Source organism: Blastomyces gilchristii (genome assembly GCF_000003855.2).
Source record: "Blastomyces gilchristii SLH14081 genomic scaffold supercont1.13, whole genome shotgun sequence".
NCBI lineage: Eukaryota > Fungi > Ascomycota > Eurotiomycetes > Onygenales > Ajellomycetaceae > Blastomyces > Blastomyces gilchristii.
Genome location: NW_003101670.1, coordinates 344,464 through 365,603, shown reverse-complemented (window position 1 = coordinate 365,603; position 21,140 = coordinate 344,464). Strand labels below are relative to the sequence as shown.

The 21,140-nt window shown below is 46.7% G+C and overlaps 8 protein-coding genes and 1 non-coding gene across 10 annotated transcripts; 2 read left to right on the top strand and 7 right to left on the bottom strand.

The window, feature by feature from the left end:
• Positions 1 to 22: 22 nt before the first annotated feature.
• BDBG_06269 lies at positions 23 to 1,811 on the bottom strand. 2 transcript variants are annotated; one of them, XM_031722539.1, is made up of 2 exons: positions 948 to 1,811; positions 23 to 877 (listed from the first exon to the last, which is right to left on the bottom strand). In XM_031722539.1, exon 2 carries the CDS (start codon positions 781 to 783, stop codon positions 436 to 438), a length of 348 nt encoding a protein of 115 aa, XP_031579332.1. In that variant the 5' UTR covers positions 784 to 877; positions 948 to 1,811; the 3' UTR covers positions 23 to 435. The 2 variants fall into 2 exon arrangements, with proteins under 2 accessions (XP_031579332.1, XP_031579333.1); XM_031722540.1 differs by having other exon boundaries at positions 55 to 1,584; positions 1,674 to 1,738.
• Positions 1,812 to 2,655: 844 nt separating this feature from the next.
• BDBG_17357 (uncharacterized protein) lies at positions 2,656 to 3,142 on the top strand (the record flags this gene model as incomplete). Its single annotated transcript, XM_002623374.2, has 2 exons — positions 2,656 to 3,051; positions 3,128 to 3,142. The coding sequence occupies 2 exons, from the start codon at positions 2,656 to 2,658 to the stop codon at positions 3,140 to 3,142; spliced, it is 411 nt and encodes a 136-aa protein (XP_002623420.2).
• A 32-nt stretch (positions 3,143 to 3,174) lies between these two features.
• BDBG_17356 (uncharacterized protein) lies at positions 3,175 to 3,456 on the top strand (the record flags this gene model as incomplete). Its single annotated transcript, XM_031725096.1, has 1 exon — positions 3,175 to 3,456. The coding sequence occupies one exon, from the start codon at positions 3,175 to 3,177 to the stop codon at positions 3,454 to 3,456; it is 282 nt and encodes a 93-aa protein (XP_031579331.1).
• Positions 3,457 to 5,426: 1,970 nt separating this feature from the next.
• On the bottom strand, positions 5,427 to 6,116 carry BDBG_06267 (uncharacterized protein; the record flags this gene model as incomplete). The annotated part of the gene is made up of 2 exons (XM_002623373.2): positions 5,427 to 5,467; positions 5,642 to 6,116. The coding sequence occupies 2 exons, from the start codon at positions 6,114 to 6,116 to the stop codon at positions 5,427 to 5,429; spliced, it is 516 nt and encodes a 171-aa protein (XP_002623419.2).
• Positions 6,117 to 7,741: 1,625 nt separating this feature from the next.
• BDBG_06266 (uncharacterized protein) lies at positions 7,742 to 8,319 on the bottom strand (the record flags this gene model as incomplete). The annotated part of the gene is made up of 2 exons (XM_002623372.1): positions 7,742 to 8,131; positions 8,254 to 8,319. The coding sequence occupies 2 exons, from the start codon at positions 8,317 to 8,319 to the stop codon at positions 7,742 to 7,744; spliced, it is 456 nt and encodes a 151-aa protein (XP_002623418.1).
• Positions 8,320 to 8,987: 668 nt separating this feature from the next.
• Positions 8,988 to 14,056, bottom strand: BDBG_06265 (DUF221 domain-containing protein). Its single transcript, XM_002623371.2, has 4 exons — positions 13,919 to 14,056; positions 12,626 to 13,810; positions 12,018 to 12,560; positions 8,988 to 11,952 (listed from the first exon to the last, which is right to left on the bottom strand). The coding sequence occupies exons 2-4, from the start codon at positions 12,713 to 12,715 to the stop codon at positions 9,667 to 9,669; spliced, it is 2,919 nt and encodes a 972-aa protein (XP_002623417.1). The 5' UTR covers positions 12,716 to 13,810; positions 13,919 to 14,056; the 3' UTR covers positions 8,988 to 9,666.
• A 795-nt stretch (positions 14,057 to 14,851) lies between these two features.
• On the bottom strand, positions 14,852 to 15,445 carry BDBG_06264 (uncharacterized protein; the record flags this gene model as incomplete). The annotated part of the gene is made up of 2 exons (XM_031722538.1): positions 14,852 to 15,096; positions 15,127 to 15,445. 2 exons carry the CDS (start codon positions 15,443 to 15,445, stop codon positions 14,852 to 14,854), a joined length of 564 nt encoding a protein of 187 aa, XP_031579330.1.
• Positions 15,446 to 16,849: 1,404 nt separating this feature from the next.
• Positions 16,850 to 19,017, bottom strand: BDBG_06263 (fructose-bisphosphate aldolase 1). Its single transcript, XM_002623369.2, has 5 exons — positions 18,889 to 19,017; positions 18,376 to 18,560; positions 18,180 to 18,290; positions 17,810 to 18,112; positions 16,850 to 17,744 (listed from the first exon to the last, which is right to left on the bottom strand). The coding sequence occupies exons 2-5, from the start codon at positions 18,481 to 18,483 to the stop codon at positions 17,184 to 17,186; spliced, it is 1,083 nt and encodes a 360-aa protein (XP_002623415.1). The 5' UTR covers positions 18,484 to 18,560; positions 18,889 to 19,017; the 3' UTR covers positions 16,850 to 17,183.
• A 1,788-nt stretch (positions 19,018 to 20,805) lies between these two features.
• On the bottom strand, positions 20,806 to 20,879 carry BDBG_17355. Its single transcript has one exon. It is a non-coding gene; the product is annotated as a tRNA-Arg (tRNA).
• Between the last annotated feature and the right edge of the window lie 261 nt (positions 20,880 to 21,140).

Sequence of the window (21,140 nt, the reverse complement as noted above, 5' to 3'; positions counted from 1 at the left end):
ACGTTTATGAGCTTACGCGCTTGAGAATCTCCGCTGAAATGGAGCAGCTTGAACTTCGTAGAGAATCAGATATACATTTATTTAACTTGATTTCAAAACGAACAAAGAGCATACACTGCATAAAGGACTAAACTAGATACATTGGTCGCAAACGAGCGTTGAATAACGAAACAACCAGGCTTCACAACTGGAATGTGTAGCGGATCTGAACGCCTTCAATTCAACGAAGCGCTTCTCGGCACTCGGGACATCCAACTCTGATAACTTTGCGGGGGTAAGAAACATCTTACGTAGAGATCTTCGATCAATTCCAACACAGGAGCAAGCGAAGCAGAACGTCCCTCCGCCAAATATATACTGCCTAACCGGTGGTGCGCCACACAATACTGGTGGATTCTTGCCATCTTCAACAATCGCGATACTCACGGTACCCCGTTACTCAGTAGGTGTTGTTTTCTCCATTTTCAAGGCGCTGATGTTGAGATCTCTGTTGTCAACCATTTTAAGCATCTCCAAAAAAGCATTAGCGTCGGTGTTGGTCGTCGAACATTGCTTAATGCCGCCCCTGTTTCCTGCGCCGCGAAAGGAGGCGGTAATGATGGAATTCTGGATACCCACGCCAGCGAGGTTTGCCATGAATGGCCCTTGCAGAAATCCCCAAGAGTTTGGCCCATATGTGTCCCTAATCTTTCTGAGAAGCAACTTGCCACCTTTGCCTCCTGAGATGACGGCTTTCTCTGCATTCCTGTACGCACATCTCACCCCAACATCGCACTGGTCCATTAAGTCCTGCTGTAAAAGGAGATTCTCTACTTCCACCTTGGAGTTCGAGATCGGAGATCATGCACCTCAGGAGGAAGGACACCCCTTTTGTGAACTTTAATGGCTCTCTCGATTAGCAGTTGCCAGGATATACAGGGCTTTCTAGAAATGAACTTTGACCATACTTGAATTGTTCCACTCGTCCGGTTTTACCCCAACAAAAAGCTCAACTAATCTTCTGATACCTCCAAATCTCATCTTCAAAGTTACCGTAGTTGCCGTGTTCAACTGGGTCGGTTTTGGCTTGCTCCTGAATGGTACGGGTCACAAGGGCGTCAACAATACCGGTAGCATAGACTAGTGAGAGAACAAGGGTGGGAAAATTGATAGCCTTCATGATGGTAGCAATGACAGAGTGTTCTGATTATCTTAAGGCAAATTTATGTCGATTTTGAATCTTGAATGAAGGATATTTAGGGGAGTTGGATGGCTTTTTGATTCTTCTTGCCCTCATTTCTCACGGAAGCCACAGCCCCATAAATATTAAAGCAGTTCTGGAGATTCTCGAGATGATTACTTCATGAAGTCTCTCGAAGTTCCTCAAAATAGAAAGAAGTTGCCATTGCAAGGCATCTTGTTTGCGGACCCTCGCCCCAACCCCCTATCTTCTGGTCCACAGTGCGTTTTTACTCCTTGCGTATTTTGAGCGAACCCCAAAATCCCACTGTAGCACAGTATTGACGAAGTTTCTCCATGAGGAAATGAGGCACTTTCCAACTGGAGAACCACCCCGAGAACTTCCAATAATGGATATCACAGTGCCTGGAGCGATCAACGTCTATCAGTTCAGTCCAGTACCTGGTAATTGGGATGATTAACATAGGAATTTGGGGCCTGGCAAGGGAATCCACATTATGTAAACCGATGAAGCGGCTTAAGTTGTGAGTTCTTTTCTATAAGGTATATTTTGGCGAGCCGTAGTGATGATGGTGGTGTTAGTGCAGATGATGTTGAGACTAAGCGCAGCCCTATAAATCCCGCTGCGGAGCCGCCCCCATACGCCAAGCCCGCTAGCCTCAAAGATCTCCCACTGGTTGACTAGGCGATATAAGCGATATAAGCGGGGTACCCGCCGCCAAAGTTTGGAAGGTTTTCTAGGCTACTACTGGGGCAAAAGAGCTCAATCACCACCAGCGCACTGTTGGTAGAAGGGCCGAATCAACCCGGGACCCTCAACAGGTTTCGGCCCCTAGTCACGTGTCGCTTCTCAATGCTGAAACGCCCGCTAGCTTCAATCTGTCCGACGTCATGTAGCTCCCAACGCCGCAGAGGTGGCCCGCTGTGGGGTTGGTGGACGTACTGTGTGGCATGAAAAGCCTCACATTAGCCTCTAGCTACCTTGTTCACTTTATAACCAACCTTATTTTGGTATTGATTTATGCAGGTTCTCTTTCAATGGAGTCCATTGGCACTGAAAAGTGAAAGAGTGTGCCCCTAAATAGAAAGATCATGGGTTTGTTTAGCCCTCGATGTCCTCTCAGGAGTAATGACCTCCTTTCAACTCACAGTCGTGCCTGTGCGAGGCGAGATTTGCAAGGCTACTGCTCAGCCCTCTAACCATTGCGCCAGGACCCCACAATCGGTTAACAGGATCCCTCCAATTGAGTTTAGGAAACTTGAACTGATGTCAGTGATGTATGACAGATTAGAGCTAGCTAAGAAGACTGGCTCTTTCTTCAAGACCGATCCCAAGAACCCCTGGGGCAGAATCGCCTCCCACACAATTTTCTATTTGGCCTGCCTCCACAAGCCCATCCTCAAGTGAACCATTTTATCGATGTAAAATTTGGCAGTCAAAACACATTTCCATTGCTAAAGCCCTTCAAGCAACTAATGTTATGGGGCTGTTATGGGAGTCAATACCCATTGAGAATAGAGAGGGGGGTTTCACTCAATCGCATCGGATTCGGGGAGAAAAGCACCTTCAAAATTTCCAAATTAAGAATTGATAGTTCTCAGGAGCCTGCCCTTCAAGTTATAAAAGGCAACGTCTTCCTCTATTCAATATCCCTTTCATCATCATCATCATCATCATCGCCAGCAGCAGCATCATCCGCAACAAGAAGAACAAAAAGAACAACAATATCGGCACCTACATTCAAATCTTTACTTCACCACATTCCCGCAATTCCAAACTTGCAAACGTCTCTCAAATCACAATGCACCCCCCTACCCTCCTCTTCCCCGTCACATTTCTCGCCATGGTTGGCACTTCGATTGCTGAAAACTGTTGAGCCTTCCCTATCTAAAAAACGAAAAACCAAGGTCTTGAACCAATAGCTAAATGAATGGTATTGTCATCTAGGCAAACCCGGCCTAAAATATTGCGATGCCTCTCTTCTCCAAAGAGGCATGTCATGTCTTCAAAAACGCCGGAAAATTCCCAAAAGCTGCCTCACCGGCACAGACTTGGCTAACGCCAAAACCCTTTTTCTCTATCTATTCCTAGGCAACTATGAGCGAACCATCCAAAACGCCCTGCTCGCTTCCGGCCTACAATTCGACGATAGAAGGAGGGTTCTATTCCAATGCTTGGACCACGGCGCAATTGAGCTCTACGTTAGATGCCCACATGCCTGCCAGCGTCTGCCTGAGGATGGCCCCGGCTACGACTGGGGTGATGATTACTGCTAGGCACTGTCATTCACTTTAAGGTAAGATTTGTCCTATCAAATCACGCCGGCAATTCTTTCATAGGAATGGGGGCTTAATGGACTAACTTTCCCTGGATCAGCGGTAAGACTGGCGAGGACAGCTAGGAAGGACCGAAACCACGGCCCTCTACAAACGCTTGGTTGTGATCATATCTTGAAAGACGAATCGCTAGGCACATGTTTTGCCATTTCTACATGGTTTCCCTTTGTTTAAATCTTTGGGCAATTTATCTCTCATTTGAACTATATTTGCATGGTTTGCAGACGCCTACACTATTTATCTAAATAGCTAGAAAAGAAAACCTATTTCAGACCTATATATCATTGTGCACTTTCCCTAAACAAACTATTTCGCATTGGGATATCAATCATACCGGATGATTCACCTTTTAGACGAAAAATTTCTCCAGATATTGAACTTGGAAAATCTAGGAGAAATACAGAACTTCTGAACGAACCTAGCGATTGTATTTTTTTATTTTTTTTTTATTTTTTATTTTTTTATTTTTTATTTTTATTTTTTGAAAACTATGTCAAAATTTATCCTTCTCAGGCTGGAATTCCCTATGCGCATCAGGCCAACCTTAATAAGTTGAAATGCGAACTCCCCACTCAGGAAGCAGAAAACTTGACCTCGCTAAGTGCGCCACTTGACCTCGTTATGTAAGCTGACCTCGCAAATGTGGCCCGTGCCACTACCTGACCTCGCTCAATACATCCTTTCTTGTAATTTGAAACCACTCAATTATTTATCATCAATTCTACAATCAATTCAAAATCAATTTAAAATCAATTTAATACTGAAATTATTCTTGAATTTAATAATAAAGTAAGTATTTATATAATTTACACAGATGTCGCCCTCCGTTCAGTATATTTTCCAGTCAGCCTCGAGCAGAAATCAAAAGCCGAAACGTGGCACTGAATTGATTATCAATTGATTTTCAATCAATTGTTAATTACTTAAATATATAGATTGAATTTATTTTTATTATTATAATCAATTAATCAATTCAGAATCAATTTAAAATCAATTTAAAATTAATTGTTAAATATTTTTATCTTAATATATTTTAAAATTCTGTAAAATATCTCTTTATATTCTATATGAATTTGTCTGTTCATTTAATTGATTATGAATCAGCTAATGCTTTGATTGATTGAGTGAATGAGAATGAGTGAATTGAAAGATTGAGTGAATTGAAAGGTTGAAAGTCAATTACCAACTGATTATTACTGTATTGTGCGAGGTCGGGGTCATGATTATGTAACGAGGTCAAGTGGCGCACTTAGCGAGGTCAAGTTTTCTGTATACACCTCCCCACTCGACGAGATACGAGATGATGACCATTAATAATATTGAAAGGCTTGGTGCGTGATAACTAACTTTATTACAATGCCTGAAACAAACCCAATGATAGCATCTGGATGAATCCATTCCAAGGACGAAAAAAGAAAAGGAAAGAAAAGTTGGTGAATCTGTAACTACCGAAACTCTTCAACTTCAACGGACTCGAACAAAGAGAAAAGCAAGGGAAAAAAATTCAAAGAAGGCTTAGTTTGAGGCATTTAACTGCTTCTCGAAAGTTTCTTTGATTGCTATAGTTTTTCTACACACTGCTTGCTCACTGGGAGAAAAAAATAAATAAATAAGTACGTAAAAAAAAAACAAACAAACAAACAAACATCTGGGGACATAGCATCGTATAGGCATAAAACACAAAACATAATCCGAAAGGTCCAGAGGAGAGAGAGAGAGAAATATATAGTCCATCTCCAACATCAGAACCCAGCTCTATTCGATCTATCCTCCACAATCCTCACAGCCCCCAAATACTCAAGGAGAATATGCAATTTGGCCTGTCGGAAGCGCGACGACGAACACCTGGCGTTCACTAGCGTACTTCTATGACGTGGTGGTAGGGTAAGGAGCAGGGAGCGGGCGTCAGTTTAGAGTTTGTAGTCTTGGAGGATACGGTCGAGTTGGGTATCTTTATAACATGGACATGCACGGTTGTTATGTGTGTGGTTTTTTGGCTAAAATCTAAGGAAAAGGAAAAGCAGGGGGGCAAAGCCGGAGGGAGGGGAGGTTAGGGTTATAAGGGATGTCCGATGTATTATATATATATATATATAGTATATTAATTCTTTTTGTTAATACATACTATCAAGCAAGAGAACCCCCTCAACAGTCCTCGGAACCTGAAAATCCGCCGGGAACCTGCCATCCGCACACATCATCGGATGAAGCTGCATGTGGCTCGCACGCGGGCTAACGATGCCATTTGCAAGTGTGGCGGCAAGGTTGGTTCTGCGAACCTGCTCTTGTGTGCTCATGTTCGGCCCGTTAGGCACGAGGTGGTGGGGATGGTTGCTGCTGCTGTTGCTGTTGCTGTTGCTGCTGAGGGCGGTGCTAGCGATGTTGAAGGGGCTACTTATGCTATCCGCTGCAACACTGAAGGGGGGGGAGTAGAGGGGCTGCAGTGGGTACGATTGCGATTGATACGGTATGCCAGGAAAACGCGGTTGATGTTGATGTTGTTGTGGTGGTGGTGGTGGTGGCTGAATGGCTTGTTGCGCGTGCTGGAGGGCGATGTCAATTTCTTGGGAGGAGAGAGAGGGTGGTTGGAAGGTGAACATCCCGGGATAGTGATGCGGACGATGTCGTCGTGGTTGTGGTTGTTGCTCTTCCTGCGAACTCGGTCCTCGTCGTTGCCGATATATTTTATCCTTAGTAAAATACATTCGTCTATTCCGCAGATTGCGTATCCTTCCTTACGCTTATTTTTGCTTCTTGCGTTTTCCCCGCTGCCTACAGACGGGAAGGCCTGGTGGTGATAATAAAGGCGAGTGTCAAACGGTATCTTGAAGAGGAGCAGGGCTTGAAGCGGACGGATGGAAACCACACACACACAACATCTTCCAAACGGCTAGGACGATCTCCCCTATCTATCCAACGATGTGATGTAAAACATAGTATATATTCTGGAATATAAACAGCACAGGTACCCTGTAGTACAACCACGCCCGGACACTATAAGGGAAGGGCGGTTGGTTGTTCGAAAGTCGAGTAATTCGACACTGTCATTGTCTTGAGGAAGTTGTGCTGCAGTGCACAGTACTAAATTGTTCGTTGACTGTTGGTTGACAGGTGGGTGTGGGTGCACGGAGAAGAAACGCCCGACAAACACCCACAGATAAGCGGCCTAAGTTTGATATTTCATACGTAGAGAGAGAGACAAGCCTGCTCTTGCTCTTCAGACATCTGCAGGCGTGCAGTCGAAACCCGTATCACGGATCGTTGCGACTGGTATTCAGAGAAATACTATCATGATAAATAAACATTGGAACACGTATAGAAGTTTCATGCAGTAGCAAAACACAATGGGCAAACAAGACTCACGCTATGGAATCAGCAACTTTCTTTCCATTGGATAGGATCAGCCACCTAGGCCATCTTTTTCTCCGAGCGTTACACCGCTTCAAGATGGCAGGGCAATAAGGTAACATTCCAAAAAAGGTTCTAGAAACATCGAGGGCATGACATACTAAACACAAGTAGACGCCTACGCTCAGAATCCGAAAACAGAGTGAAAACTGTACATCACAGGAGAGAGACACTGAGGCAAACACAAAGCCAGAAAAGACGGGTATCTTGCAGCAAACAAACAGCAAACAAAACAATGACAACCGGATATAGGTCACAAATACGCAGTTTGCATAATAGCGAGCAGAGAGAAAAAAAAGAGAAACGCGCAGCATGGCATCAATATCAATGTATCGTAACCCGCTTAATATGGATGGAGAAAACGAAGGAAAACAGTCAGTTCAGTTGTAGTCTGTGGTAAGTGAGCACACGGCCGCGTGGAATGGTGTCTCATAGTTGTTGCCAGATATGTATATCGCAACGCCAAACAAATGTCGGACTTTCAGGAGCAAGCTTCGCCCCGCGGCGGCCCTGTCTTGTGTTTAACAGGGGGGATTGTCGGTCCCAGGCATTTGCATCTCGGGAAAATCTCACAATAAAATTGGAGTATCCATATCCTCATCAACAAGATTGTTTAACGGTTGGACAATCCATAATCGGCCCGAGCTGGTCCCGGCCTTACATTCAGGTCACAGGGAGCTTTTCCAACCGCAGTAGGAAATTTGCACAGAATTGTCGTTTGGGAGTAGGAGAGTTGCATCGGGGGGAGGCGGATCAAAAAAGCATAGTGGAAACGACGGGAGAATTAAAAAGTCCCGTGCGGTATATTCACACCAGCTTACCCTCCCACATCGCCCCCGATAACATCAGGTTCCGCATACACCTTCCTATAGCTAACCCCATCCGCATCCCTGTCCATCCCATATTTTCTACCGTCCGCAAACGCATCGGATTCACCTTCACTCCCATCACTATTATCATTCGAAGAAGAACTATTATCCTCAACTCCCCCATCATCATCACCATCATACAGCGATGTCGTCAAACTAAACGTCCTCCTCCTCCCGTCAGGTCTCTCGCTTAAGCTAGGAGCTTGGGGCCGTTGTCGGCCCCTCGCCCGGCCTCCAATGATGGGAATCTCATAGGTGGACGCGCGCCAGATGTAAAGTAGAAGATCGTAGAGGATCATGAATGCCCAGGGGGCGATGATGATTGTTCCTAGGATGAGCTAGATGACAAAGCGGAATGATAAGGACGTGTGAGACATGAAACAAATGAGGTATTTCCAATGGGATGGGTGAGAAAGATAAGGAAGAGGAGGAGAGAGTAGTAGGAAGGGGTTAGACATACAAAGACTCGAACCAGCCATGCTTCGAACGCCGTAAGTCCCGGCGGAAGGAGAGAGTACCACGTCATGATTTGTACCGTATTTCTGCTTTTCCTTGCCCCTGTAGTAGCTCGAGCTAGAGGGAACCAACCAGGACCTCCCGAAACCGGTGATAGAAATGGGATAGTATCACTAACTCCTTTCTCCCTCTCTCCCCCTCAATCAATATAGGCGCTATAGCACCTTATATCCCGCCACTTATACCACAGCCCCAAAACCTTCCCGATCTTATTTATCTTCGTCTTCGTCCCCACCCCCCACTTTGCCGTGCTTGGAACCTTATACGTGTATGCTGCCCGTTTGTTCTCCAAAACAGCCAGCTATGTAATGTAACTCTACCACACCTTCTACTCTCTGACCTTCCAGAAGGCATGAGAAGCAGAAGAGGAGGAGGATTTTATTTTATGTGCCATAGACCGGTTTCATGGGGCCATCGGGACTGGGGCCACGGACATGGTGGTTTTGGTGGTTTTTCTGAATTTTAGGCAGGATGCGGAGGCTGACCGGATCGAAGTCGGAGGATTGTTTTGTATAGTGTTTTTCAGAGTAGAGCTGGTGGAGAGATACTGTGTCCAAAAGCCCGTAGGGAGGAAGACGAGGAGGAGGAGGAGGAGAGGAAGAGGGAACATGTCCTATCGATGTTGCTCGGGCTACTGCGTAAGTTCGGGTTGCGGGGAAAGTAAGTGAGCCCGGATGGGTGTAGAGTCACGTGAGACAGCGGATTTCCCGCGGATTTCGATGATGACATTGATGAGCCCATGTATATTTATAGAAATTATATGAATCGTAAAGCTCAAACGGAGAATGATTGAGAAAATTATGCTTTATGTAGTTGTATGCGTATATCTAGTAACAGCATGGAGCATGTGTATATATATACGCACATTCCTCCGCTTTCTCCAGCCCACCATTCCAATACACCGGAGGGATGAAACTGTCTATCATTCATTTCGCGGCACTCTACCGCAAAATGAGGAAAAACGCCCATATGACATTTGTCTAAATGGCAGGAAAAAAAACCAAAAACAAAATGGCACCAGCATCACCTTCCAGAAGCCACCAGCCAAATAAGAACAACCATTTATAAAACAGACGCCTCCAATCCATAAGCCTCCCAGGTATCATTCAACATTAGTACCCAAAAAGCAATTAAGTTATATATAAGAAGAAAAAGAACCTCTCCTTCAATATTAACATAAATGCAACCAAAAAAAAAAAAAAAAAGAAGAAGAAGAAAACATGACTATTTGCCCTTCAACGGTAAATATAGAGACAAAAACGAAAAAGTGAAGCGGCGGGAATCAGTTCAATATCGCATACCCTACATACGCTTCATAAGACGTAGCTCCTTAACCCCGCGGCGCCCGCGGTGGCAGTCACCCATGCGGACCCGTCGACGGACTCCGCTCCCGACCATCATACGACGCAATATCCGCAGAATGCCGCACAGGTGGGTCTTGCACGTTACTCAGCAGCGCCCTCTCGCTCTCACTATCCGTCGTCATCGTCCGGTAGAATGCTTTGTGACTAGTATTAATATTATTATTAATACTAATGTTATCCGTCGTCGCCACCGACGACGATCGATATGTAGCGTACTCTGGGATGTTCGGTACTGGAGGAATAACGGATTGGCTATCGAATGGCTGGGTGTGCAGGTGGTGGCCGGGCGGAACGACTGGCCCTCTTCCTCCCGGTGCCATTGCGTGTCGCACAGGCGACGAAGCGCGCGAGGAGCCAGGGGAATCAAACCCGGCGAGGAAGCTGCGGGGCGTGTGCGAGCGCTCACTGATCAGGTCCTCCGGGCGACCGTAGATGCCGCCGCCGAACTCGCCGCGGAAGTCGGCCCGGTCCTTGAAATATGCGAAGTCAAGTTGGTTTTCCTGGACGACTTCGAAGGGGGCCGGGGCCGCATCGTGGGGATGGCTGGATGTTCGCCCGGGTTCGTTCGAGGACATCTTCTGTAGCGCTATGTCTGAGTACTCGTTGGCGACCTGTGCGCCACCGCCTTGTGCTTGGAAGATCTTCTCCAGCGCGCCGGCGGCTTTGGCGTGGACCATTGGCGTCATCAGGGGCTTGTAGAGTGCTGGGTGGCCGAATTTGGAGGCGATTCTTTCAGAGTTTTTCTTCCTGCCTTTCCCGGGGGCGAGGGACTCTGCGTCGGCGGGGATCATGCGGCGGTGGTATGTTAAGCCATCGTCGAAGGTTCTTCTACAGTACCATTTGAACGCGAGCATTAGGAAGGGGAGGGGAATTAGACAGGAGACCATTGTCCAGCTTCCCTTGGCTTTGATGACAACTGCAGTTACGAAGTTGGCGAGGATCATTGCGAATACTATACGATTGAAGAGGACACGCCAGTATTGGCCACCGGATTCGGTCTTGGTGACAAAAACGTAGAGAAGGAGGTATTTCTTAAGCCAGGAATCGAGGGCGAAATAAATGGCCGTCACAGGAAGGATAATTGGCTGCAGAGTCGCGAAACAGAGGGCTATCGTCGCATAAAATAGGAAGTAGTTGTAATAACTTGCATAGGGAAATGGAGCCGGAGCAGTCCATTCGATAATCTGCCTAGGAGTCGTCGCCATAAACTGTTTGGTAAACCAGATCCAAGCCAATTTCACGACCTGGAGAAGATCGATGGCAGCGCCAATGTTTCTCTGCAAAACCCAGGTGACCCAAAAGGGGGAGATGTGGCACAGGGCTGACATAACATGGTAATGGATCCGTCCCTTGATGATCGCATCCCAAACGTTGTTGTTGTCATTTTTGGCTTCGATCACTGCGGTCACAAATGCCCAAATCGCCGAGAATATTGAAAATACCACCAGGTTGTTGAAAACGAAGAAAGCATATAAACTATGAATGACATGGCGCTCCCGCGATGTTTTCGTGATGTCGCCAGCCCGGACTGAGAGGCGCCGGAATATAATGGGTAAGACGAGATAGACCAGGGATGTCAACGCTGGAGCTGCAATACCTTGCACCGCGGCCCAGGTCTTGGGATTTGCATGAAGCTCATCTTGAAATCCTTTCCAGACCTTACCCAGATTGGACAGATCAGCTAAGAAGATGGCAATCATGGCGTTAGGTGCGATCCACAACAAGGTCAACACGGTAGACCAGAAAAAATTGATTATACGTTTCCTTTTCCGAATCTTTCTCGTAAGGGCCAGATTTTCCCAGATAATATCATAAGGTCGCGGGGCAAGAGTAATCGATATGCCTTGCGGGTGCTTATTTCGAGCAGCATAGGCCGCTACATGGGCGTCGTCAATCGATTCCCAGCTAACGAAGCCGTAGGGCATGGCGTTCAGGGTATCGATTGACTCCCGAACATACTTGATCTCGTCCTCGAGGTCGCGAATTCGGCCTGTAAGGTAGTCGATGGCGTCGACTTTCTCAGAGCCATGCTCCGCCTGATATTCTTTTGAAGGACGGCAGGTAGGACGTTTGGAGGGGAGTCGATCCGGATTTTTGAAGTATTTGGCAAGTACTTCTTCAAGTTGTCGAACCATCTTGTCATGCTCTGCGATAAGTTTTGGTAGACCCTTCATGTTGCGGCCAATCGAAGCGCGGGGTACTGATGGGGTAGGATTGATCTCGTCCGTCAAGCGTAGGAGGCCTTCATCTGTTCTGAAATCGGGCGGTATATGTCTAACCTGTATTCCAAAATAAATTAGTTCATAAACTCTTTAGAGAGGTCACATCAATGGGGCAAGCTTACCAAAAGGGTTCTAGCATGTAGACTCTTCTGGTACTCAGGACTTTCAAAATAATGTCTTCTCAAAGTGGAGACAGCTTTATAATTGCGCCATAGAAAATAGGCGACGATGGCATTGAAAAGCCAGAGACAAACGACATGACTCCAAATTGCACTGTATGATACATACTCTGGGGTCATAGTTGCGAACGCATTGATACCCACTGGCGGGGTGCTCTTAGCGATGTTTATGGGGATCATAACGAAACAGCCGATGACGCTCGAGGCCAAAAACATATCGCGGCACATTCTGGTGAAGCGCAAGAACACTGTAGCATCAAGACCAATACAATCGATGAGCTCGCTCTCCTTGGTGTTTCTAAGCGGGGTAATCCAAGCGAATAGGCCCTTTCCCACGGGAGGAGGGGTGTGCTTCTGGTCCGCATGCTTTATTTTAGGGGCGTAAACCAGCGAGTTGCGGGGACGGAAGAGGGAGAAGAGTAAGCCAAGGGAAAGCGTCAGTCCGACTGATGTACCAAACGAAGCCCAGAAGGCATTGAGTTGGAACTGAAGGAAAAAGAGTAAAAGTTAGCTTTTGGGGAAAAGAGAAAGACACAATTGCTACTACATACAGCAGCGCTGAATGGATTCCGGATCAGCTCCAGGAGCTGGTCTGCGGGGGTCTTTCCCCCGTCCTGGCGAGCTAATATAGCGCCTTCCATAAGGATCGGCAGCGATATGATAACGATGGGATACGCTAATCAAGCGGTTGTATATGTAGTAAGGTCCCTGGTTTCCCCCCAAAATGACTGACACAGGAACATAGGCAAACGAGCAGACACTCTCATCTAAGCGGTAGAGGGGAATGTCATTCCCGGACCCGAGGATCCCCCGTGGTAAAATATAGACAACGGATGCCCAGACGTATTATGGGAGGAGCGTGACAAACAAGAGGACGGTTTCGCGGACTCGAGGATTCGAACAACGAATGTGATGTGTATAAGGCCAACAAGGGGAGTGTGGCGTTTACGAGCTGGGAGAAAAGAAAAGACGTAATAAGAACAAAATAAGGCAAGAAGAAGAAGAAGAAGAAGAAGAAGCAGAAGAAGAAGCAGAAAGTCCTCAATCAACGAATGGTAGGAGAACCTTATTAAAAATGGGATAATGCGGGACGATATCAGGGAAATGCGAATGACATGGACAAAAAGAGCGCCGGGGGAGAACCAGACAAAGACCGAACACCTATCTCTTCACTGCTTTTTACATAGGGCGGGTAGGGCAGACAGGTCGAAATATCGGAGAACCAGAAACAGATTAGAAAAAAATTAACCCTAAAAGTTTAAGCAAGAAATTTAGTAATATCATCGCATTAACATCCACGGTTCTGCACCGTACCCCCAACCAGACAACGTTGTCGGATGGAGAACCAGCCCGATTATGGGCGAAGGCAATAATTAATTCATAGTTCGGCCCATACTAAACGGTAGCGCTGCCCAATGTCTCAAGTGCCTGAGGTTTTGTCTCCGTGAGTCCGTGTCTTGTGTGAAGTTTTGAAGTTGTTGGACGTTGTTGGTTGAAAGTTTAGAAGTCTCTCAAGCCACTCTAAATAAATAACGCCTCAACGCCTCACGCCTGGCCCATGAGTCTATGACAGGAATCATCAGGACACTACTGAGGACAGTCAGGACAGTCAAAAAGTCCCAGACCCAGACCGCGGTCCTTGATCCACCGCAGTGGACCTGTTTTCTGGCATCAGCTCACTCTAGCCTCTACCCATTGCTCAAAGAAAGGCGAAGAGAGAACAGATACATAATCAACTGGGAGAGGTATTCGTCAGCGGGGACAGAATCCACTGGAAACAAGGAACATCAAGGAACATTCCCTGGAATCAAGTTTCATGGTTCAACGTTATAGAGTTCTCTTACATGTAGCAGACACACCGCACAGCTTGGAAATGTTACCGTGTGCCGTGCTTTGCAACCATCTTCTGGTCCAACGGGTTATCATTATTATTGTAATTTCGAAAAAAGAGAAAAAGTGAGGATTGAAACGGGCAGCCTGAAAACCCCGAGACTCAAGCTTTGCTGAGTTGTTGTTGTGCCTGGTGCCTGAACCTGGCCGACGTTGAGGTTGACAACGCCTGGTGTTGGTATCATCAATCCTACTCTGCTATTTATATCTCTTCTTCTGAGACATCGGAAGAAGCACAGCCAACTCAACTCTCCCCCTAACTACGGAGTACTCGTTGAGCACAAAGAAAGCAGAAAAGACAGACAGAGCTGGTCCATCCTACTTTCATCTCTGTCCAAACATACAATTGTCAGTTCAAGTTATCAAACAGTGTTTGAATCATGGTTTCAGAACACTTAGCCGACCCAGTAATATTTTTTTTCTATTGTTTAAAGTTTTACCTTCTTGTATTTTGCCAATGCATAAAACTACGGCAGCCTATACAGCTCTGGACAGGGCTACCAAACAGGCTCTTAAGTAGTTGGGTAGGTGACCACCAGCGAATCCGGGGCTTTCGTATGTTTTTATGTTTTTATTTTTTTGTAGTTGTTTTGTATATTTAATTACGGACAAGGAGGAATCTATAAACCGGGGTATCATACAGAACAAAGTAGAGAGAGATAATCTAAGCAGGCATTATATCATACACGAACTACACCTACCTCCATATATAAAATCATTCCACCCCCCTAACCATCTATCTCCGCCGGCACAAGCTCCCTCAACATCACCTCCAACCTCTATCCCTGCAGGATCGTCCCGATGGGGTGAATTCGCATCCGCCGTCCCATGCCATTTCAGCACTTTAGGAAATTGTACGTCCTCGAAGCGGAAATCCCAGTCATCAGCTAAGCTGTCAGCCGTTGCGTTTCCTGCGCTGCCGTGGGCAAACGCTTCAAAGATGAGTTGGAGGAATTGCTCACAGCGTTCTTTATATCGGTACTCGGTTTGACGTCATCATCGTTGTCGTCGTTTGTCGGTGACGGCGCGGTCGCTGCCAGACCAGTCTTACTCTTGCCCTCTTGCAACCTCTCTACTCCCCCCGGACCCTCAACACCCTTGACCGCATCAAGCCTACCCAACCACCGCTCAACTAACCCCGCCTAACCAGAAAATCACTCACCCCTTCTAACCACACCGGCCACCTCCAAAACCCGTCTGGGCATTGGAATACCCCTATTCCCATCAACATCAGCATCACCACCACCACCACCACTACTAAGATTCTCAACAGCAGCAGCAGCATCAGCAGCATCAGCAGCAAGAGGAGCACCCCACCACGGCCCCGCCCCCCTCACTATCCTCCTCACCACCCCCTTCCCCCCGCCTCCCTCAGCCTCGCACAAGCAAGCACATACGGCCCACCCCCGACCCTCCCAGAACCGCACACCTCTCCAGACCAGATGGTCCACCAGCGCACGCACATCGGCCGGCCAGTCCATGATGCAGCAGTTGGGGAGGTAAGTGGAACGGCCGAAGCCGGGGCGGTCGGGGGCGATGATGCTCAAGTGCAGGCAGTGAGCGAGCGGAGTGAGGGACGCGGACTTCGAGGCGGGAGGAAGGGTAGCCAGCCGTGGAAGTAGAGGAGGGGGAAGCCGGATTTGGGGCCGTATTCGGCGAAGCTGAGAGTGGAGGAGGGGGGGAAAGGGGGGGAAAGGGGTGTGCGGAGACCGGGAAGAGGCCCTATATGAGGTTCTCATTGTTTGTAGTTTGGATATCTGATTGATCGATGGCGGGCCGACAGGTGGTAAGTGTGTCGGCGCCATACACTGACTGAAAGGAGGCATTCCCGCGCATGCTGAATATAAGGCTCTCGTAGGATGTCAGTCGAAGTAAAGTGGGCGATTGATAATAAATAAAATAACGAGGTAAGTCCGTAAATATATACAAGTCGTAGGCGCGTCCACCTCTCATCGAGGTTCCACCTCCCTTAACCACGTCGATGGATGCCTCAACTGTGCGTTAACTTAGCAATCGGGCGCCATAGCTAAAGCTGCTGGCGTCGGACGTCACCGGTATCATTTCACCCTTTCCGACAGAATCAGGGGTACGTAGTGGATTGCCTGATATCTAAATATCTAGGTATTATAAGCATCATCACCGTTCTGCGGCAGTTGCAACGTCCATACCGAGTCACATCGCGGGTTTTGTTACCTAGGTAGTTAGGTAGGGGACCGTTCGATACGCGTATTCAACGAGAGAACTTAACTAAATAAGGGGATCAGGGTTAGTTAGTTAATGTTCTAGTTAAATATGTGCATCCTGGGGGTGTTGAACAGTCGCGCCATCCCAATCGCATCCCATCCCCAGCACACATTTTCAGCTGGTCTGGTCTGGTCTGGTCTGGTGTAAATAAATAGTTAAAATAAAACAGATATTTAAACAAACTTGCAAAATATCCCAGCTGTCTTCACAAACAGACAGACCAGTCCCCCATAAACTAAATACCCTCCCTCACTCCCTACCACCACTACCACCTACCAACTTCCCGTCCAACGTTGGTCACCATTGGCCGGCACCGAACTTGATTAAATAATCTGCTTTGAATTCGATTTTCATCACCAGTGTCAGTGACCTGACTGCTTCAAATCCCTTTTCTTTTTGTTATTTAACAGATCGCCGGCCCGAGTGGTAATCGTCACCAGCTGCCTCAGTTCGTGCTTCGTCCCGCGAGGAACAAACAATACATAACTAGTTAAATAGTTCTTTCTATTTATCCGTACAGATGTATGAGGTAATCTGATTTTCATATATTTCAAATGAATATTTATCTCCTTTCTGAAGCTACGACTTATATATATATTAACTATTTACCCCAAAGCACACCCAACGCATGCGGAGATGTGAGAAAAATGAGAAAGGTAAAAAAAAATAAATAAAAAATAACAATTGACCACTTTGACTCAAATCCCGCCCTTCTGTTCAAAACAAGTCGAGTCAGAGGAGGAGGGCGCACAACTATCATCCCCCCGGACGGCGATCGCGCGTATAGAAAACTGAATATCAATATTATTTATGTATTTATCCTCTTTTCTTCATACAAAAGGTTTTTTTCTTATAATTATTTTTTTCGTTTTCAAAAAAAAGAAGAAAAAAAGAAAAAGGAAAAAAAAGGGAAAAAAAACTCTCTTCCTCCCCCCCCCCCTCCCTCCTTTTTCATTCACTCATTTCATAATTCTTTTACAGCTGGTTCGAAGTATTAAAATCATCAAGCCCCTCCTGTACCCGGACGCTCATGGCCTTCTCGCCTTCCCGAATCCAGACACGGGGGTCAAAGTACTTCTTGTTCGGCTTATCATCTCCATCCGGGTTACCCACCGCAGTCAGCAGGTAATCCTTCTTGCCGAGGACGAAATCGCGCACGCCGCTCAGGTACGCGAACTGCAGGTCCGTGTCGAGGTTGACCTTGACAACGCCGTAGCTGATGGCTTCCTTGAACTCGTCCTTGGAGGAGCCGGAGCCGCCGTGGAAGACGAGGAAGACGAGCTTGTCCTTGTCGGAGCCGGTCTTCTCCTTGACGTAGGCCTGGTGCTTGGAGAGGAGTTCTGGGTGCAGGCGGACGTTGCCGGGCTTGTAGACGCCGTGCACGTTGCCGAAGCCGGCGGCGATGGAGAAGTAGGGGCTGATGGCTGAGAGGGTCTTGTAGATGGCGTAGATGTCCTCGGGCTGGGTGTAGAGGGAGGCGTTGTCGACGGATTCGTTGTTGACGCCGTCTTCTTCACCGCCGGTGATGCCGATTTCCTTTTTTTTTTTTTTACATGATCAATGAATGGATCTAGGTAGTTTATGTGGGATGTGTAACTCACCATCTCGAGCCATTGCTTCATGGGCGTAGCGCGCTTGAGGTACTTGGCAGTGGTCTCAATGTTCCACTCGACGGTCTCCTCGGAAAGATCAATCATGTGGCTGGAGAAGAGAGGCTCGCCATGGATCTTGAAGTAACGTTCATCCTCGTCGAGCATGCCGTCCAACCAAGGGAGCAGCTTCTTGGCGCAGTGATCGGTGTGAAGGACGACGGGAATGCCGTAGGAGGGAGCAATGCTTCTGATGTAGTGAGCCCCGGCGATGGCACCAGCAATGGAAGCTTCTTGGTTGCCATTAGGAATACCCTATATTCATGTTAGATACCGTAATTTCGGACACGCAATACCGGGTTTTGCGGCCGTTTTAATTTACCTTTCCGGCAAAGAAGGCAGCACCACCCTGGGACATCTGCAGGATGATGGGGCTTTTCTTGTCACGAGCAGCCTCGAGAGCGGCCACGGCAGTAGAAGAGGAGGTTACATTCTGTAAGAGAAACACGAATTGAATTAGTTTTTTGCCGATTTTTTTATGTGGCTGGCATTTGCCGAAGATAGGGCGGGGTACATACAATGGCAGGAATAGCAAAGACTTTCTCCTGGGCATACTGGAAGAGACGAAGGACATCGTCACCGACAATGACGCCGGATTTGCGGGAGAGAACGTCTAGTACACCCATGATGACTGTGTATTATAGATTTATGTGTGTGTTGTGGTTGTTTGTTTTCCGCGAGGGTTATGGCGGGGTTCGGGAATCTGATGAAATGCGAAGAGGGGAAGCGAATTGGCAAGATTAGCGTGTGTAATATGAGATTGAAGCCCACGAGAGTATCCAATGGCAATTAGTTAGATGGGGAGATATAGATAGATATATTGACAAAGAGCAGTAAGACAAAGATGAGATGTGAAAGAGGAGAGAGTAGTAGAGAGGGAGGGGAGTGCAGTGGTTTAAATTCGCCCATGATGAAAGCGATGGCGCCGATGGAGGGGCAAAAGACGGGCAAGCTATGTATGTCATCGCAGAGTAATACAAGAACAACAACAAGGAAAAGTCATTTTAAATAGAGAACGGGGACAAACAAACCTGTTGAGGGATATAGTTATAGTGGGGAAATACGATGGAGCAAATAACAGGAGAATGTATTCAGTATATTTGAACAACGATGAAGGATGAGAGGAGGAAGAGGAGGAAGAGGAAGAAGAAGAAGAAGAAAGAGAAGAGACGGAAGAAATCTCTGTTCCTTTTTTTTTTTTTTTTTTTTCCACCCGCTTCGACAGTGGGGTAAGAAAAAAAAAAAGCGGCTATTCTCTGTCTTTTTCTATCCTTGATATCTATCACCATGTTCCATGCTCTCAGCCATATTTAATAATAATCCTGCTAATCCTGCTAATCCTCGCTGTCTTGCGCCTGGCTTCGTCCGCGTTTCTTGATGGTTTTCCCAATTCTGTCCGCGCTCATCATCTTACAATTGTCAATCATACCGATGGGGGTGCAAGTTTGCTGCAATATGAGAAATAGTCATTCACACGCAATATCAGCGAAACACATATCATCTCATCTGCCAGTCAATCTGCACCGTACAGACCTAGCAATGTTTCGACAGTTTCCTGTTCCTCGATTGCCATACGCAGTAGTATTACCATTACATCATTGTCATCATATTATTGTGCCACCATCATCACCATTACGATTGAATTCAAAGTCATCTTTCTCCCTCCACTTTATTCCCACGAATCTTGGCTATATCGATTACTACTCAACAGCAAAAAAACCCCCCCAAAAAAAAGCCAATAGAAACCCGGAGAATACAAAGGACTTCAACTAGCCTCGCCCCAGTGTTTGTTTTTCCCCCTCCGACTTTTTCACTACTACATACAATAGCCCCTCCCTCCATCCGTCATTGGCAGCAAAACCGGCGAACCAGTCGGAGACACGGAAATGTTCCTTAGAGACTGTCTACTACGTACTTAAAATATATATATATATACGTAGTATATATATATCTCTCTCTATATATATATATATGATTATTCTCTATACATGTAGTTGTTCTTCATTCCAGGAGTAAAAAGCTAATCCCCACAATGTTGTTGTCATGTTCCGCCATGCTTCATGCTTCATTCGGCGTCCCGGTGTGGTGTAGGTTGATCGCCTGGTGGTTGCTCTCGGTGTGAGTCCTCTCGGCGTGATTCGCCTTCACGCGGTGGGTGGCACAATGGGAACTAAAAGTCACAATCCCGTTGAATTTGGGGGGGAGGCGGGAATGGGAAGGTTGTGCTGCGGAAAGAAAATCTCCGTAGCCACAGCTGTTATAAATATTTCAAGTTTGGTCACTGCAGTGCCAGCCATACCATACCAAGCTAACTTATATGTATTATCATTTGCCTTTATCGATCGCATGGAGAGGCGAGGCTGCAAGACAGGCGAGGCGGGGAGGTTGAAGACCAGCGACAGCTGTATCCTTCATCTGTGTTGGAAACGAATGCTAATGATTCAATTTTTTTTTTTTTTTTTCTGTTTCATATGTGCAGTCTCCCCCTCTACTCTACTCCGTATTCATCTTCAAAAACAAGGGAAACACCGTCCAGAAACACCAACACTTGAACCGTTGCCCTGCTGGTTGTCGCAGAGATTTGTTGGTCCCATGCCTAGGTAGTATCCCGAAAACAGACGGGTTTTGTATCATCGTCAGGGAAGTAGACCACTAGTGATGGATGGTAGTTAACGCATCTCTTAGCGAAAAAAAAAAAAGGTTGTGAGAGGTCTAGTTTTCTGAGCGATTTGCGCCTGAGTACTCCGTAGGTAGTAGCACTCTCCTTTATCCGTGAACCCTGTCGGATGAAGATGAAAAGGTTCCCATGCAAAGTAGGGCAGCCGCCTGGGAAGAAGGCAGCCAAAGACAACTCCCTCGTAGAAGTAGGAGTTGATTGAGAGAGCCGAAAAAAGGAAAAAAAGAAAAAAGGGAAAAAAAAGAAAAAAGAAAAAAGAAAAAAATTTCATCGACCACGGTGCGATTCGAACGCACAAATCTTTGGTGCCGAAAACCAACGCCTTAACCATTAGGCCACGCGGCCTGCACTTAGTACTGCTTCCAAGAATAGCATCTTGTGGTATGTGAGTTATAGTGAGTTTTGCCGGAAACGGCCATACCCTACGTAGTCTTGGAGGAATAGATAGATGACAGGGGTGCAATTCGGGAGAGACAGTCTTTCAGAGATGTCAGGATAAAATAGTATTATTATCAAACAGTTGTGACTGGTGGGTATTTTTATTCGTGAGGGTGTATATCTGTTCCACCCCTCTTGGAAACAAAATAATAATAACTACTTACTGAT